This window comes from Schistocerca americana, unplaced genomic scaffold (assembly GCF_021461395.2).
Source record: "Schistocerca americana isolate TAMUIC-IGC-003095 unplaced genomic scaffold, iqSchAmer2.1 HiC_scaffold_117, whole genome shotgun sequence".
Taxonomy (NCBI): domain Eukaryota; kingdom Metazoa; phylum Arthropoda; class Insecta; order Orthoptera; family Acrididae; genus Schistocerca; species Schistocerca americana.
The window spans coordinates 5,928-25,459 of record NW_025725231.1 but is presented as its reverse complement, the minus strand read 5'-3'; the positions used below and the strand labels follow the sequence as shown (position 1 = coordinate 25,459).

The window sequence follows — 19,532 nt, the reverse complement described above, 5'->3', positions numbered from 1 at the left end:
TAACAAATCTAGTATCTTGGATTAATAAGAAAGGATTGTATCAATGGCAAGAATGTGAAGGTAAAAATATATATGAGCCAAATAAAAAGTTAAACACATTATGTATTGTCGGTCCACCAAATAGTGGCAAAAATTGGTTTTTTTATTGTATAATTTCTCTTGGTTTAAATGTTGGTCATATTGGGCGTTGTAATAATAAAACAAATCAGTTTGCATTGCAAGATGCTGTTAATAGACGTGTCATTGTTGGTAATGAAATTTCTTTAGAGGAGGGTGCAATTGAGGATTTCAAAAAAGTGTGTGAAGGAATTGCATGCAATATTAGAGTGAAGTACAGAGGAGACGCTATATTAAGACGTACTCCGTTATTGTTAATTTCAAATTCACAACCAGTTATTTGTTCTCACCCAGATTTTAAAGATATTCGTGTACGTACAATTAGGTGGAGAAAGTTTGATGAATTAAAAAATGCTTGTAAAAAGCCGTATCCTCTGGCTTTCTTTCAGTTACTTCAAATGTATAATATTGATTATTAAATAAAAGAGAAGAATCTGTACAATGTATATTTTATTGTCAATTATTACAAGAAATAAAAATAAATTATAATTGTTACATTTCAAATTACACTTGTTTAATTTCGTATGGACACTTATAAACAGATGATTCCTCATTCCTTTTTACATTAGACATATAAATCATATCAGATACTTGAACATTTGATACAGTTGCTCTAGGGTAATGTGTCTCTAGACCATCTGCATAAACTGAACGTTCTGCAATAACTTCAAATAACATTTGAGTATCAGTATATTTTGTAACATCACTATTTAAACTGCTTGTGCTTAAAGCATATGTAGGATTAATGCCTACATGTAGGCTCGGTTGAAGATTTGTATCATGAAGTCCAATATTATACCCTGTGGAAGCAATATCAGCTTTTTCTATTAAATTATTATATCCTGGTGATTCTGCATTTGTTACGGGACTAACAGCTCCCACTAATTGTTCTTCCGTTCTTGCTGGTTCAAAGGGGGTTAAAGAAAAACTATCACATGACATAAAAGGATTAGAGTGCTTATCAGCATTTATATTATACCTTTGAATTACATTTTGAGCAGTAGTTGTAATAGGAAAAATATCGACGTTAGCTACTTTTGGAATTTTCGGGAAACCTAATGTTGGTGTATCTTCTTCTTCATGTGCCGTCTCCTCTAAGAAGGTTGGCTGTCATCATGGCAATTTCTGATCTTGATTTGGCTGATCTAAGGAGTTCTGACGTTGAGCAGTTGTACCAATTTTTTAAATTGTCAATCCAGGATGTCCGTCTTCTACCCCTCGTTCTCTTCCCACAAATTTTCCCTTCTAGTATTATTTGCAATATTTTGTAATTTACTCCCCTAATAACATGGCCTAAATATTGTAACTTCCTTACTTTAATAGTTTTAATTAATTCTTTTTCCTTTCCCATTCTTCTTAGGACATCTTGATTAGTAATCCTCGACACCCAACTAATTCTAAGTATTCTTCTATATGCCCACATTTCAAAAGCTTCTAAACTGTTCATGTCCTTCTTTTTCAATGTCCACGCTTCCATTCCGTATAATAATTTTGAGAATACATAGCATCTTAGCAACCTCATTTTTGTGTTTAAACAAATGTCTCTCGAACAGAATGCATTTTTCATCTTATTAAAGATACTTCTGGCCTGTCCTATTCTCGATTTAATTTCTTCTGAGCTTTCAATCTCCTCATTTACAATTGTTCTGAGATATTTAAATTTATGTACTTGATCGACTCTTTCCCTATTGATTGTAAGATTTTCTTGTTGGTGTGTTTTAGATATCACCATGAACTTAGTCTTGCTTACGTTAAGAGTCAAGCCAAATTCTTCACTTTTTTCTGCGACTTTGTCAAGAAGTAATTGTAGATCTTTGAGGTTTCCAGCTAGTAGTGCAGTGTCATCAGCAAGTAGTGGTAGTGACACTGTATAAGTATAGTCAACAATAACACTTCCTGTTCGTGCATCTGCATCTACTTCAGAAACACAAGACTGTACGCATTTCCAACCCCAATTATGTAAACCCTAATCTTTTGAGCTAGAAACACACGCATAATAATATTTCAAATTAATGGGTTGTCCAAATTGATGTGCAGGCACTTTTGTAAGAAAGTCTGCTTCATCATTTCTATAACCATACCATGACTGCCAAATGGAATGAAACTGTCGTTTATCATCTATGGCAGTTGTTTCCATAGGTGCATTTGCAGTAAAAGCTGTAGGCTTTACATTAATACCGGGTATTTTCAAATTAATACCTACACTTGTTATCATATTCTTATTTTGATTTAATGTTGCAAGTTCTGTATCACTTGAATTAGTCGGAAAAGCAATTCTAGGATTACGTGCAATTACTTTTACAGAAGAATGAACAATTCTACTACCATCAGGTAATAAATCGAATTCAGAAGGTGTCATATACAAAAATGGCCGATCAACGGGAATTTCAGCTAAAGGAGTAACCATACATACTGCCTTTTCATGTTCAATCACTTTATATGCTAAACCATATGTGAAAAATCTATGTACTTTGCGATATCTTGTAATATTACCAGTATCTAATATAGAAGGAGCAGGTAACGGATCAACACGAGTATTAGGAGAATCACCCAGTACGTTAGCAGATGGTGCTGCAGTGCCTGTTAACGTTTTTTTTTTCTTAGATCCGCCAGAGTGACCTGCTGCAGCCTGTCGTTTACCTGAATCTACCTGCATTGGCGAACTCATACCTTCGTCACTGTCAGAATATGGTACTAAACGTTGTGGTTCAGAATGTTGTTGTGTTTCTTCTGGTCCTTGTTCATCTTCGTCTTCTTCGCTATCTGATATTTCGTGGTCGACGTGATGTTCGTCTACAGAACTTGTTCCAGTGGCTGAACCAGATGTTGATGGCCGGTCGTGATCTATAGGCAAACCACGGCGAACACGAGACATTAGCCATTGTTCATAGGCATACCGTTTCTGGCCTTCATGCATAAACTCCCAATTAGACCGTTCCCACGGTGGAATTTCATAACTCTGAAGGCAAGAAACGTTACAATTACAAAATGTAACCAAAAAATATCATAAATAACAAAAATTATATTTACATACCTGTTTTTTCGGCATTCGGTTGTTTCGGGTACAAAGTTTTTCCAATACGTTGTTCAACAGCTGTCTTCAATTTCAGACCGTACTTTCCCACAAATGAATGCCAATTGCGTGTATGACTCCAGTCAATAGCGAAATCTATTATAGCTTTTGCATCCAACTGTTGAACTCGTTGTCTAAACTCTTCTTCTGTAAATGGTCGTTCTCTTGCTTCCTTTAACAGATTATCGTATCCTACGTCGTGCTCTTTAGCAATGGCATCTGCTCCACTGCGCGGTGCGCCTATATTTATAGGATTTCCCGGTCCTACGTAATCACTGCCAGGTAAAGTATATCCTTTGTTCTGTACACGTTCAACTAGTTTTTTAACGCCGTAAGCAGCACCTGCGGCGGCAGCAGTTGTCGTGCCAGCCGCTATCGCTATCTGCCCTGAACTTTTAACACCAGCTGTGCTAATTGCGGCCCCGTCCGTGACACTCTCAGATAACAAGGGCACAGTTTCGCTAGATGTTGCTATATCTGCACTCTGGTGACCTCGGCCACGATTTCGTGGTCTATTTGGGCGGCGCCGTCGCACTCCAAGATTACTTTCTTCTGGCCTTGATTCTGGCACCCGTTCAAATTCAACTGTTTCCCCACTCGTATCCAAATCGTCGTATGCTGAATTATGTCCATACCGTATACGATTAGCAGCATCCTCTCTTTGCACTGTTCGAATATCATTACTACTACGAGAACGATTAACATTTGTTAATGGAATTCTTTCCGCCATTTCAATGTCTTCCTCAGGTCCTGGATATAAAACACCTCCGTCGTATTGTATATAGCCATGGTTGCCCGTACTTAAATACTGATTTACCCAAGACATTTTGCTGACTAAAATAAATAAATCATTACCGCCTTTTATATACATTACGTTATCGAACAGCATGTGTCAGGCAACCTTTTGCTGGCGTGGGTGCTTGCTCAGATAATTGTCCTTAAAGGACAAATTATCTCGGCGGGACAGTGACGCCGCCATCGCGACCTTGGGATCCGGGGGCCCCATTTTTTTTTATCAGTTGCTGACCCTCATGAATCGAAACATGACTGCGTCGCGTCGTTTCATGATTCGAGGGTCAGCAACTGATAAAAAAAAATGGGGCCCCCGGGTCCCAAGGTCGCGATGGCGGCGTCACTGTCCCGCCGAGATAATTTGTCCTTTAAGGACAATTATCTGAGCAAGCACCCACGCCAGCAAAAGGTTGCATGTAATTGGAACAGGCCATATATGGAAAATCCTAAGATCTATCAGAACAAAACATTGCAGGACTAACCTTTACTGAAACCGCATCGAAAATTAAGCGAAGATTGGTCAGTAGATATTTGACAGCCTCTAAGAGGCAAGTATGGCGTTTTCGCACATAAGAGTGCCTTTCATTGTTGTTGCGCAAGGGAGTGCACCGAAGTATGGCAATATCATGAGAAACAACACAGTAGAAGTGGGAAGGAAATGTGAAGGAAGACAGAACGTTATGCAGAACGGCCTGAAGTGGCAGTGCTGTTGTGGAACCCAGTCTCCTTTCTTGTGAGGTGTTCATGCGGTGTTTAGGTTCTTACATGACCTTCTTTGCCGGCCAGTGTGGCCGTGCGGTTCTAGGCGCTTCAGTATGGAACCACACGACCACTACAGTCACAGATTAGAATCCTGCCGGCCAAGGTGGTCTAGTGGTTCTAGGCGCGCAGTCCGGAACCGCGGGACTGCTACGGTCGCAGGTTCGAATCCTGCCTCGGGCATGGATGTGTGTGATAGGTTAGTTAGGTTTAAGTAGTTCTAAGTTCTAGGGGACTGATGACCACAGAAGTTAAATCCCATAGTGCTCAGAGCCATTTGAACCAAGCCATTAGAATCCTGCCTCAGGCATGGATGTGTGTGATGTCCTTAGGTTAGTTAGGTTTAAGTAGTTCTAAGTTCTAGGGGATTGATGACCACAGATGTTAAGTCCCATAGGACTCAGAGCCATTTGAACTTTTTTTTTTTTTACCTTCTTCAAGAGAAATGTCCCATATATGCTCTGACTGAGAACGACACCAATTTCCTTCAAGCATAGTATACTTCACAAAAGTTACTTCTAATTCCCCTCGACTACATGATTAGAGTGACCTAAGTTTTGTAACAGAAATGGTCACTGAATCCCTCATATGTATGTAGAAACTAAAAGGGAGATACACAACACACATAAAACGTCCAACAGACGAGGTTATTGCCGTGTAAACACTCCGCTATAGGCTGCGCATTATGAACAGGTTCTTGAAAGTGTTGAAAGATGCAAACGCCATTCCCAAATTGCTCTTCAACAGTGGAAAGAAAGAAGGTACATAAAACATCTATGTAGGCCTGTGCTGTGATAGTGCCACGCAAAACCTCCATGACAAATACGTCCACATCATTAAACCAGCGCCTCCGAATTTTACTGTTGTCACTACACACGCTGGCAGAAGACGTTCATGGGGCATTCGCCATCCCCACACCCTGCCATCGGATCGCCAGATTATGTACCGTTATTAGTCACTCCACACAACGTTTTTCTACTGTTAGATCGTCCAATACTTACGCTCCTTACCCCGAGCGAGGTGTCATTTGGCATTTACCAACGTGATATGTGATTTAAGAGCAGCTGCTTGACCATCAAATCCAAGTTATCTCACCTCCCACCTAATTGAGACAGTACTTGCAGTGGATCCTGATGAAGCTTCGGTTTCCCGTGCGATGGTCTAGATAGATGTCTGCCTATTCCACATTAAGACCTTCTTCAACTGTCGGCAGTCTGTCAGTCAACAGACGTAGTTGGCCTGTACGCTTTTGTGTTGTATGTGTCCCTTCACGATTCAACTTCACTATCACATCGGAAACAATGACCGAGGGATGTTTAGGAGTGTGAAAATATCGCGTACAGACGTATGATACACGTGACACCCAATCACCTGACCACGTTCGAAATCCGTGAGTTCCTCCTAGCGCTCCATTGTGCTCTCTCATGAAGTCTAATGACTACTGAGGTCGCTGATATGGAGTACCTGGCAGTAGATGGCAGCGCAATGCACCTAATATGAAAAACGTATGTTTTGGGGCATGTCCGGATACTTTTCATCACATAGTGCAGATGTTTCTCTGTTTCAGGTAAGGAGCGACTGACTTGCTCCACTTCTTCACTTTCACTTTATACATCATAGCGCCATTTATAGGTACCACATTGTCAGTAGCGGGGTAGACAGCAAACGAGTACAAAGGTTACTTTGAAGTAATTGCCCTAGGTACCAACAGTACATGTCACTGCATCTCACTCTGATCTGAGCCGCCCACCATTGTGTCCATCACTAGAATGGCACCTGCAGTGTCCACAGCTCATTTTATTTGTTCTTTAAACACATGATGACGTAAATAATAGATTGTTGTACACATGCAATTTAATGGAAGTGACGACTGCAATTAGGACCTAAATAATTCATGAAGTTATTAAAATCTTATCTATTGCATGATTTTTGCGGGCTAACCTATCTGCTAACATACTGTGTTCTGTGCAGAGATTTGATGAAACTGTTAGGAGAATTCAACGAAAGCATCGTGTGCCATCAGAAAATGCTATTGCTATTTCCAGTGTCAATGTTTAAGGGTCTACTATGCAATGGCCTGCAGACATGCATGCATGTTTGAAGAAACAGGTACAGCTGTGACCTACAGCTGCTTGAAGTACAAGAAACGTATCCACAATAGAGAATACTATGACACTCTAACTGTACAGTTTACTGGTGACGTAAGAAGCTTGATGGACCTGCACTGGAAACCGAATTTCCCACTTCCTCTATGCGTGCATGCTTCATTGATCGACCCAAACCTGCAAACATCACCATCAGTTTCCATGTCTTGCCGTAGAACGATCACTGTAACACAGGAAGAAACTTACTCATTCTTAGTGCGGCCTTTGCCTGGGCATGTAAATACTACTTAACATGCTTGCGCTTAAGAGCCTTCTATGGCATATCCTTCAGACAAGGATGCGTGTCTGAAGGAATGGACACTGCTGCAGTTCACAGATCTACAAAACATAAGAAATGTGTTCGCAATAGAAAATACGATGAGATTCCAGCTCTACAATTTATTGGTGACATATGAAAATCTGCGCCAGACTAGGCGCTGAACCTGGATTTCCCACTATATGCCTTAACAACTTCTGCTATTCGAGCGTACTTTGATCATCCGGGTTGGAATCTCAGTTTGGAGAAAAAAAATTGCTGTTTTTATACAGTGGATTGGTAGTCCGGGGCTCGTATTTGAGCCGTGCATGGCTCATGTTCCCGCTGTTTTTAACGTACTTCCACCTCACTACGGTAATTTAAATTACTACTGTCACTGAGTTGTTGTTTTGCCTGACCGTGAGCGGCGTTAGCAGCATGTATCGATATACCCCCTCTCGTAGTACCTTTGCTCGACTGCTGTTACTTCCCGGTTGTTGTCTGTCGTCAGCTGTTCGGCTCTGGAGTTCGTGACGGGAGTTTGGGTCTGCCAGTCGGTTGGAACGCGTGTGGAGCGCAGTCCAGTCATGCCAGTCGGGGGTCGCAATGCGGCATTAGTGCAGTCGGGTTGGAGCAGCAGTAAGGTGTGCGTCGACATGGCTCGCCCGACCAAATGCCGCCACGCATCACTTGAGCCGGGCAATGGTCTATCGTCGGTCGGTCGTCCTACCAGATGACGCGTTTTGGCTCGCCAATCGTTCATGAGTCGGCTGTGGAATTGTGCATCGACTCCCGATTTGTCTTCCTGTGTGCTTAGTTACCGTTGGGTATCGTTCAGGTCTTCGTGCAAGTGTTTGTCAGGTTGTGTGTGTAGTGGCGTTATTTCCACTGACGAATATTTTAGATGTTGTCGGCATTCCAAGGTGGTCTGGAGTGAGTCGGTTGGTTGTTGCAGACGAGGGAAGGTATATCCATGCGGTGCAGTCTTCTGGGGCCGCTGGCAGCCCCTGGCGAGTGTCGGAGCGTGTGTGGAGCTGTCTGATCGCTACGCGCTTCGTGGTTCACCGACCCAGGACGTCAAGGTTGAGGAGCGGTTCCAACTACCCAAGCCACGTCCATTTATGTTGTGCTGGTTCGCTTTGATGGTTTGCTGTTGGGGAGGTGTTCCGGTGAGCAACATCGAATGGTTCTACTGCTGAGAGTTAGCTGGCATGCGGTGCAATTAACTACTTTGGTGGGCTACGATTTGAGTGCACCAGCGGAATTTTCCTCACCTGTTGTCACAGTCCAACATGGTGTGTAATTTTGACAGCTACTACATACGCCACTGTCGATTTTCACGTTTGTAACATTGCCGGTTTGAGTTCTCATGTACTGATTGACGGGAAGCAAGTCGTTGTGTCGGTCGGTCCGTGGCTGTCCCCTGGTGGGGTTCCAATGGATCAAGTATAGCTGGGCTCACCACGCGTCTCACCTAAGTGAACGAGGGCAGACCGACCTCTCTGGAGACCATCTGAGTGCCACTGGTTTTTAATTATCTGTTGTCAGTTATTTTAAATTTTAGGCTTATGGTTATTTGTTTTGTTTTCTTAAAATTTTGCAAAATTAATTTTTAAATTTATCTTTCAAGCTTAAACACTGCAGCCTTCTGCCTTTACAGATTAAGGTTATATAATTTGAAATTTTGAAGTTTAATTGTGGCCCTCAGCCATTGGTACTGCACCTTGCATACGTTGCCCCTTTAAATTATTTTGTTGCTATCTTAACTGGATTTTTATCTTGCTGGTTTGTAAGTTTTTTTGTTGTTAAACATGCTGACTTTCTGCCTTTAAAAGTCTATGGTAATATATTCTGAAGTTATGAAATTAGTGTCCCTCAGCCATTTCTGTTGCACCTTACATATGTTGCTTTTTTGGGGGTTTTAAATTATTTTATTGCCATCTAAACTGAATTTTTGGTTTTTGTAAGGTTTCCTTTTCGCCTTCTTCCTTTAAAGGTCTATGCCAACATATTCTGAAATTTTCGAATTTAATTGTGGCCCTCAGCCATTTGTATTGCACATTGCGTATGTTGTTTCTGAATTATTTTATTGTTTTCTTAATTGGATTTTATCCTGTTAAGATTTCTTATTGGAGGCCTTCATCTATGAAGAGTTATATTCGGTAAAGATTCGGCTATGTGCCATTTTAGTTGTACAGGTTATTAATGTAGAATGAATGACAGTTGGAAGCAGTAACTGACTTCAACCCTTGGCCCTTATCTTATTACCTGTTCTGCCCAGAAGGTTTAGCAGGCGTATCAGTATTGTTAGCCAATCAATAGATTGTTTTAATACCTAGGAATCGTATTTTTGTGCAAAGATACACGTTTTTAAATAGAACAACACCTATTGACATTAACAGACTAAAAGTAGCGTAAATCAGAATGCCAGTGGTGATTGTTTCAGGAGTCGTTTACGAGATACCGAATTTTGAAATGTTCCAGATCAGCACTTGTTTGAGGCATATATCCTGCTTAGTTGCTAAGTACAGTTTCTTTATATTTGCTTACATTGTGCTTGCGTGTTCTTTGAGAGCATTTCAACATGCTATTCAGTTAGTGTGTGACAGTCCAATGGTAACAACGCTAACATACACTATCTGACCAAAGGCATATGCACACCCCCAAAAACATTCGTTTTCCATATTAGGTGCATTGTGCTGCCACATACTGCCAGGTACTCCATATCAGCGACAACAGTGGTCACTACACATCGTGAAAGAGCAGAAAGGGGCACTCTGCGGAACTCAAGGACTTCGACTGTGGTCAGGCGACTGATGTCTCACTTGTGTCATACATCTGTACGCGATATTTTCACACTCCTAAACATCCCTCGGTCATTGTTTCCGATGTGATAGTGAAGTTGAATCGTGAAGGGACACATACAACACAAAAGCGTACAGGCCAACTACGTCTGTTGACTGACAGACTGCCGACAGTTGAAGAAGGTCTTAATGTGGAATAGGCAGACATCTATCTAGACCATCGCACGGGAAACCGAAGCTTCATCAGGATCCACTGCAAGTACTGTCTCAATTAGGTGGGAGGTGAGATAACTTGGATTTGATGGTCAAGCAGCTGCTCTTAAATCACATATCACGTTGGTAAATGCCAAATGACACCTCGCTCGGGGTAAGGAGCGTAAGTATTGGACGATCTAACAGTAGAAAAACGTTGTGTGGAGTGACTAATAACGGTACATAATCTGGCGATCCGATGGCAGGGTGTGGGGATGGCGAATGCCCCATGAACGTCTTCTGCCAGCGTGTGTAGTGACAACAGTAAAATTCGGAGGCGCTGGTTTAATGATGTGGACGTATTTGTCATGGAGGTTTTGCGTGGCACTATCACAGCACAGGCCTACATAGATGTTTTATGTACCTTCTTTCTTTCCACTGTTGAAGAGCAATTTGGGAATGGCGTCTGCATCTTTCAACACTTTCAAGAACCTGTTCATAATGCGCAGCCTATAGCGGAGTGTTTACACGACAATAACATCCCTATAATGGATTGGGCTTCACACAGTCGTGACCTAAATCCCATTGAACACCTTTGGGATACTTTGGAAAGCCGACTTCGTGCCAGGCCTCGCTGAACGACATCGGTACCTCTCCTCAGAGCAGCACTCTGTGAAGAGTGGGCTGCCATTCCCCAAGATACCTTCCAGCACTTGATCGAACGAGAGAGTAAGCTGTCATCAACGTTAAGGGTGGGCCAACACCATATTGAATTCGAGCATTACCGATAGAGGGCACCACGAAATTACAAGTCATATTCAGCCAGACGTCCGGATACTTTGATCACATAGTGTATACCAGAAAATGGATATCAATTTTAATGTGCAGGCACATCTAATTAAACTTAGTGGAGGACGTTTTATACTTGGCAGTACACACACTCAGAGCTGTGAAACGTAGATGAGTGGCTTACCTGGTGTCTGTTGGTGTCTCTGCAATCAGGTGAGTCAACTCCACAACAGTTTGTGGGTCGTTGACTAAAGCCTCAGCCCAGCCCTGCGTTGCCACCACATGGAGCAAGTGGGCCTTTATGAAGGCGACGGCGGCCTGCTTCAGCCTGTTAGCAGAGTGCCTAATCGCGAGAACACCTGCGGCTGCCGCAGTCTCGACAGACAGCTGGGCGGCCACCTGTTGCTCGCAATGTTCTTTCAGTAACGACAGGCCGTATACGTCGGCGGCGACCAGCAGCTTTGGGGCCATGCTGGGCAGCTGGGGCACCTGCAGGGTGTAGAGGTATGCCAGCACCTGGCGCAGCACAGGACCCTCTGTGTCCGAGTGTACGAGCTGGCTGCTGCTGCCCTCTGCAGTGACGCTACGGAACATGTCCGCAAACACGGGACTCCTGGCGGCCAAGACAGCCCTGTGAGCCACGAGCCGCGTGTCCCCGGCCAGCAGAGTCACCACAGCGCCGTCCCCGGCGTCCAGCAGGGCGCCCAGATCCTGGGCTGTGGCCTCCTCAGCCGCCCGAACTCGTCCCACTGTGAGGGATTCTGGAACACAGTGTCACTGATCACTTCTTTGCCCTCACACAGTACTCTCTATACATGTATGAGCCGCAATCAAGTCTGTATGAACCTGCAGTTAGGATATGTTTCCAATCACATGCCAGTTGCAACATGATATCTTTGCTGTGTCAGACTGATGCCGAAAGTGAATAGGTAAAAATTATTAAAGATACTTTATAAGGGGGGATGTAACGGAAAATGATAACAAATATTTAAAAATCATTACCGTCATATTTATTAATGTACAATCTAAAATGTTGTATGCATAAAGCAAAAGAGCAGTGTTTCAACAGCAAAATATAATAAAATATGCATGATTAATATTTTGCCAAAATTTGAATTTTTCATTTTTTATTTTCTTTTTTATAAAAAGCCATAGCTCATATTCTAACGATGCAATTAATCTGAAAATTTTATTGTAGTGTCCTGAAAAGGTTATAAGACCACTGAACCACAGTTATTAATTGTGGTACAAATTGTATCATTAAAAGTTTTTAATTTTGCGCATTCAAATTTCCTTTTTCTACATACAATCATCTAAATATCCGAAAGTAAGTGGTGGATCCAGAATTTTTTAGTTCCAACGAGACAGCAGAGCGTTGTTAACAGTTCCTCAAAATTTCATAGCATTAGAACATATACTTTTTGAGGCAAGGCTTCCAATAAAATAAAAAAAATGTAAAACAGAGAAAATGATGTTCAAAGATTTTCTTCTCATACTTCTAAATGTAATAAGCTTACCTCAATTTTAAAATCCTCCATACTGATATTCCTCATCCTCCAGGTTTATCTTCTCTCCTCTTAGAATATGCATGGCCTGTATTTGCAGGTAAGACACTGATCTGTTAGCTTTCTTGACCCTGATCTCGTCGATGGTGTAAAATGCTTTATTTGTATACACAGCAGGATCTGTACCAAATCTCTTCAGAACTTCAATTCTGCCATTATTTCCATTATTGTAACATATAACGGCATCATAGACACCTATTTTAAGTACTTCAAGTCCACAGAAAGTCCTTTTTGAGCATGTAATCCAAATTAAATTACTGAGGCTTTCATATGCAATTTTGTGACTTTCCGTGAAGACAGTTCCTCAATAAATCAGGGCTTGCAAGAAACTTGAATGTGGGATTAAATGCTTTCATAACATATTCTGGTAATGAGTGTTATGGGAATACATTTCATTTTATATTGTTCAACTTACACTGATCGTCTTTTAGACACAGATGGTACACTGGTGCTTTGTCACTGGATAAGCTAAGAGCTTAAGTTCTTCACTTCTAATTTCTTCCTCTTTTTTTTGGTAACCCGATTTCCATGAAACCTCCATTTCCTAAACATAGTTTTGCCACCACCAATTATGCATAAATGTGGACTCCCACGTAAAGATTTGTGAATTCAACCTTCCACCTACTAATATGTATTAGTATTGTCAAAACGTAAATGAACCACATGCAAGAAAGTTTTCAGGCAATGATATAGATGTCAGCCAAAGGAATCGAAAGAAAATAGCTTTGACAGTGACAAATATTCCACTGAAGCAACCAGTTTCCCAGTTGTTGGAAAAGGCACCGGCTGTGTAGAGTTAATCGGTTTAACAATTTAATGGCATTTCTAAAACCGCTATCACGATAAAATTCACACACAGCATAGAGTAAACTGTGTAGATGAAGAAAATAATATTTTTGAAAAATCCATTTTTGGACCAAAATCTATTACATCCTCCCTTAGAACTTTCCTATTTGCTTGTACAAAAAGCCCAGAAGGAACAGACCTCTTATCGTTAATCTCTTTCTACAATTACTTGTGCAGAATATGAAAATGGAGATCTAGCACAATACTAAGAGCGTCAGAAGGTAGTGTATTCAACACACAGTCCTGATTTCTGCAGTTATTTAAGGAAACAACGATATTTTGCGCCTGAAATCTGTATACTCTGCCCTTAACCGCTAATCCAGCATGTTTCTCTGCAGGAACTGATACTCACAGGGTATCAACTAACTGCTATCACGGTCTGATATGACTTTCTAGAAACATAACATCGAGATGGCGGGCATAGCTAGATCCAAATCCTGACATTCTCCAATCTCACAACACCCAACATTGCGTGGAGTAGAGGCATAATTAGCCCCCCTCCCCCAATGGATAAAATAAAATTTATGAGGGATGAAAACAAATGTGTCTAAATGTGTTTCGCTCACAATACTAAACTATTTCCAAAAGATTACTTTTATTATTACTATTTCATAATGATGTGATAGTTATTGCATAAGTTACCATTAATTAATGGTTATTTTCAAATAAAGCATTAACGAATTACACGATGTGGTGCAAATAGAGGTTGCCAAGCGAATGTATGGACTTCATCTTCCACACATAATCCTCCAGCTATTCACAGTAGTTTGTACTTTGTACCATGGACCTATGGTAAAGATATCGAGGCACACAAATTGCATACGGTAAATGTCTCACAAAATGCACAGTAGTTTGTACCATGCACGTATGATAGAGAAATCGAGATACACAAACCACATACCTTTAAATATCTCCATAACAATAAATGAAATAAATTAAACTTTAACTCAAGACATATTATGTAGTGGCCCCTGTTCTGTTGTAGGGTGTATACAGTATTATTATTATTACTATTATTATGATTATTATTTGTAGCACCTAGTAAGACACAAAGCATTAGTAAAATGAAATAGTTCGATTTCTGACAGTACAGGAGTAAGGAGTCCAGCAATCAAGTGATTCAGAAAAAGTAAGTAGAGTGCAAGGATTTTAACTTGATTGATTTTAAATAAGGCTGTAGGTGAGGGTGAAACAAGTGTCATGAGAGAGAGAGAAGTGGTGTGGAGGAAGCATGTTTTGCAACAAGTATATGCCTTCACTGAACTTTCGTTTTCAAGGAGTAGTAGATGCAATGAGAAAGGCTACACCATACTACGAAAAATGGTCGTTACAAATAAGATGTACCAGACATGTCACTGACTCATTTGTCAGGGTCATGGGTATGACGCCCTGAGTCCACCCTGATGCATGGAGCCCAGTCCTGCCACTGACACGCTTCTCAGAGCCAAGTGGATGAGTGGTGACAGATCATGGACTTCCTGTAGAAGCTGCTGATAGACCAGTGGATAAGCGGCGACAGATCATGTACTTCCCATAGAAGCTGCTGACAGCCAAGTGGATAAGCAGTGACAGATCATGTACTTCCTGTAGAAGCTGCTGACAGTCCAGTGGATAAGCGGCGACAGATTATGTACTTCCCGTAGAAGCTGCTGACAGCCAAGTGGATAAGCAGTGACAGATCATGTACTTCCTGTAGAAGCTGCTGACAGTGTAGTGGATAAGTGGCAACAGATCATGTACTTCCCATAGAAGCTGCTGACAGCCAAGTGGATAAGCGGTGACAGATCATGTACTTCCTGTAGAAGCTGCTGACAGTCCAGTGGATAAGCGGCGACAGATCATGTACTTCCCGTAGAAGCTGCTGACAGTCCAGTGGATAAGCGGCGACAGGTCATGTACTTCAAGTAGAAGCTGCTGACAGTCCAGTGGATAAGCGGCGACAGATCATGTACTTCCCGTAGAAGCTGCTGATCGCCAAGTGGATAAGCAGTGACAGCTCATGTACTTCTGTAGAAGCTGCTGACAGCCAAGTGGATAAGCGGTGACAGATCATGTACTTCCTGTAGAAGCTGCTGACAGTCCAGTGGATAAGCGGCGACAGATTATGTACTTCCCGTAGAAGCTGCTGACAGCCAAGTGGATAAGCAGTGACAGATCATGTACTTCCTGTAGAAGCTGCTGACAGTGTAGTGGATAAGTGGCAACAGATCATGTACTTCCCGTAGAAGCTGCTAACAGCCAAGTGGATAAGCGGTGACAGATCATGTACTTCCTGTAGAAGCTGCTGACAGTCCAGTGGATAAGCGGCGACAGGTCATGTACTTCAAGTAGAAGCTGCTGACAGTCCAGTGGATAAGCGGCGACAGATCATGTACTTCCCGTAGAAGCTGCTGATCGCCAAGTGGATAAGCAGTGACAGCTCATGTACTTCTGTAGAAGCTGCTGACAGCCAAGTGGATAAGCAGTTACAGATCATGTACTTCCTGTAGAAGCTGCTGACAGTCCAGTGGATAAGCGGCGACAGATCATGTACTTCCCGTAGAAGCTGCTGACAGCCAAGTGGATAAGCAGTGACAGATCATGTACTTCCTGTAGAAGCTGCTGACAGTCCAGTGGATAAGCAGCGACAGGTCATGTACTTCCCGTAGAAGCTGCTGACAGCCAAGCGGATAAGCAGTGACTGATCATGTACTTCTTGTAGAATCTGCTGACAGCCAAGTAGATAAGCAGTGACAGATCACGTACTTCCTGTAGAAGCGACAGCGAGAGGTGATAGTAATTCAGGTATTTGTGGTATATCTGACAGATGACTGTTGAGAACTCTCCAGAAACACCCATGCACAGCAGATCCCAGTCGACTGATCCTAGCTTATAAATGTCAGCTGACTCTTCCCACTTTCAAGGATAGTTTACAGAGTGTGGCTGCAGTATGGTTGGTGTAATGTCTTACAGAACGGCAAACAAGTATCGCTAAAGTAATCCTTCTATTCTTTTTTATACTCTGGACCAGTTAAGTTCCAAGGATAGCTAGTTACCATTAAGATCTGAAGCAGTCTGTACACAAATCGAGATTTTCTTTACGGCAGCAGTAGCACCTTCTATATAAGCTACTAATTTCCTGAAAGTGTTTAGATGTAGTAATCGAAAACAAAATCAAAATCATCGTTAGTTTACAGCAAATGCAGACAACAGAACACAACATGTTACTTACAACAAGCACTACACACACACACTGGTTTTCTATGACGTACCAATACACATCATTGGTAACTTACGGAAATTCTCAAAAATTTACGTTTATTCACGTTGATACACAATGAAATATTGGGTAAATGTTTCTTTGAATGGGGTTGCTAGTCCAAAGTTTTTATCGAGGAGAAATGTTAAACGCAACTGACGTTATAGCACAAAGTACGTTTCCCGTGGCACACAGCGTACGAAAATACTTAATGTATTGCAACACAAGCTCGGATTTTGATGCAGTTGACACAAAGAACATGTTTAAAATTGATGAGAAGTTTTGGGACCTGAACTTTAGAGGCGAATTAATCTGACACGTCTGATTTTACTCGGACACGAAGGAAACAGAGGAAATTGTGAGTAAATAGCCATGGGAAAAAAGTGCGGCGTGGAGCACAACACAACTAAAGGAGTGTTGGTAAACTTTTGTGAAAATTCCATGTACAAATCCTAGGAGTCGATGAATGGGAGTATACGGAACAAAAAATGTCTAATGATGTCCAGAAATGCATGCTAGGCACCATTTATTGAATCATACTTTGTTACAGAAGCTACAGTGTAATTCCATGCAGCCATGGTTACAGTATTCACGGTTTCCTCCTAGAGGGTGATACTGTTTCTCGCACATCATGACCTAGGATGCAAGAAGTCATGAAGGACGTACCCTAAATGATCGGACACTAGAGTTGTAAGAAAATTTAATCAGCACTGTGGAAGGCGACCGCCATATCAGTAGCAGGCAGTTAGCCCACCACTACAGGGTATGCCAGACGACCGTGTAGAACATTCTCCATGACGACTGTTACTACCCTTATCAGTTAGAGCGTGTGCAGGGCTTACTAGCGACAGACTTTCCACATCTGTACCAGTTTTGTCACTTGTTTCTTCACCAGGTAACCACGATTCCGGGATCTGTGTCATTCGTCCTATTCACAGATGACGCCATCCTTACGTGGAGTGGTATCTTCAGCTTTTACAACAGGCATCTGTGGGATGGTATGCAGAAGGCCCATGGTATGATGACAGCGAATCATCAGCATCGTGGCAGCCTGAATGTCTGGGCTCGGATAATTGGCTACCTATTTTGGGACCAGTCTTCCTCCCACGTCGCCTGACAGGTCGGAAAAATCGGCGTTTCTTGTGGGTGACTTGCTGGAAACAGTGCACTGATGATTCTAAGGGTGATGTGGCTGCTACACGATGGTGCTCCAGCCCACTTCGCCATTAACGCCTGGACGCATCTCAATCGCATCTTCTCAGGTTGAAGGATCGGACGAGGAGGTCCAGTTATACGGTCTGCTCGTTCACAAGATTTCAACACGCTACATTTCTGGTTACAGGGTCAACTAAGGAGTAGCGCGTATGAAAAGTCCATTCCAGATGTGGAGACACTGGGGCAGCGTATTCATCCTGCCTCTGACACTGTTCGGCTGCAGCCTGATCGATGTGAGCGTGCGAGACAGAGCACGCTACGGCGCGTATACACGCATGCGTTGGAAACGATTTTCAGCACACACTGTAATTGTCGCTGCGTGGTACAGCGCGAATTATACGGCAGTCTTTGTAACAGTATGTGACTGAATAAAGATTCTCTAGCGTGGAAACCATGCATTTTCGGACACAAGTTCGTTAGACATTTCTGTTCCGTATCCCCTCATCGATCAATCCCTAGAGTCTGTACTCTGTGGTAAAAATCACCCAGTATGTGCAACATGACGACTAAATGGCATTCCAACGGGAGCTTTCTGCAATACCAAAGGCAATGATACACTGATACCCAACGGTGTTGCGTAGTTCGGTCGCAGAATTCTTGTGACTTCCCCTTGAACAAAGCAGATATTCCAACAAGTCCACGCCGGCGTGTACCACGGGTAGGTCACGCCCGACTCTGCCAGTTATGCTACTGGAAAAACAGTAGCGTCTGAGGTACGTATTGCCTATCATGTAGGAGCAACGAACAGTGCTGAATACAAGTTTGTGTGACCCTTGGACGAGAGAGATTTCTGAACAAATGAGATATCACATAATTTGTGATTAATTTAGTGTACAACTATCTTACATCGTCTTTCGCCGTTCTAAAAATAGGTAGCAATGCAGTGTGTTTGAATACGACCGCCACGCCACGGCGAGAAGCAGGCAACAAGTGCCGCAGGCAGCTGGAGGGAAGCTTGCGCACGCTCGCCTCCCCACGGCGCCGGCGAGGACGTCTCAAAACACCAGATAAGACTACCGTGATTAAATAAACTAGTACCAAAAGAACCACGTGGACCATGAGGTGTCTATAGCAGCAATGGATGAAACACTTACCTTTGTTGGTTGTTAAACTATGTGCGGTGACTTCGGTATAGAATTCTGAAAGAGAAATTCGTAACAATCTCAATGAAAAAATTAAAAATATATTTTATTTCTTATGGTTATCTACTATCATACCCAGACTCATATGGATCGAACAAAGTAAAATTTTTACCTGTAACAGAAATTGGGTGGCTGCAGCCAGTAGATATGACTACCGCCACAAAAATGCGGATGAACCAACTAAAGCCTCTGCAGAACATGGCGGAATGTCTCAGGTGTCGCGACAAGTAAGGAACTTTTCTGTCAAAATAACCTCACCAAACTTGCGGTCTGCTGAAGAACCTGAAATTTACGGAATAAGTGTAACCTAAAAAGACATTTTCTAGCAGCTAGCTTCATAATAAATAAATTAGCGTAAATTAATCTTGATTACACCATTTTACGAGGCGGCTGCCACTCCGTTGTTCCGAATATACTGGGTGACTCACGAAGATATACAGTTGTTTTAATATGTTATTCTACAAGTAAAATCAAAGAAAAAAGTTCATATAAACATAGGTCCGCAAATGTTTATTTACGCAGTTACGGTTAATAAAGGTTTTTGCCTGAAATTTACCAACTTCGCTAATATAAAGGCATCGCAAAACTGTACGAAGTTAA

General features: G+C 42.1%; 2 protein-coding genes across 2 annotated transcripts in view; both read right to left on the bottom strand.

Annotated features, from left to right (window-relative positions):
- Positions 1-19,214, bottom strand: part of LOC124562659 (speckle-type POZ protein-like) — a gene marked incomplete at its 5' end in the record, with an annotated part of 39,309 nt that extends 20,095 nt beyond the window's left edge. Inside the window, 3 exon segments of the mRNA XM_047130948.1 lie at positions 11,111-11,687; positions 18,885-18,929; positions 19,045-19,214. Of these exon segments, the coding sequence (XP_046986904.1) occupies positions 11,111-11,687; positions 18,885-18,929; positions 19,045-19,132 (710 nt within the window).
- On the bottom strand, positions 1,846-4,090 carry LOC124562658. The gene is made up of 2 exons (XM_047130947.1): positions 3,152-4,090; positions 1,846-2,961 (listed from the first exon to the last, which is right to left on the bottom strand). The coding sequence occupies exons 1-2, from the start codon at positions 4,077-4,079 to the stop codon at positions 2,084-2,086; spliced, it is 1,806 nt and encodes a 601-aa protein (XP_046986903.1). The 5' UTR covers positions 4,080-4,090; the 3' UTR covers positions 1,846-2,083.
- Positions 19,215-19,532: the final 318 nt, after the last annotated feature.

What these genes read in the sequence shown, in the direction of transcription:
- LOC124562658 (XM_047130947.1), bottom strand. Translation starts at nt 4,079, where the DNA reads ATGCTGTTCGATAACGTAATGTATATAAAAGGCGGTAATGATTTATTT. An exon ending in ACCGAATGCCGAAAAAACAG is followed by an intron (nt 2,962 to 3,151) that starts GTATGTAAATAT and finishes GTTTGCCTATAG; the next exon opens with ATCACGACCGGCCATCAACA.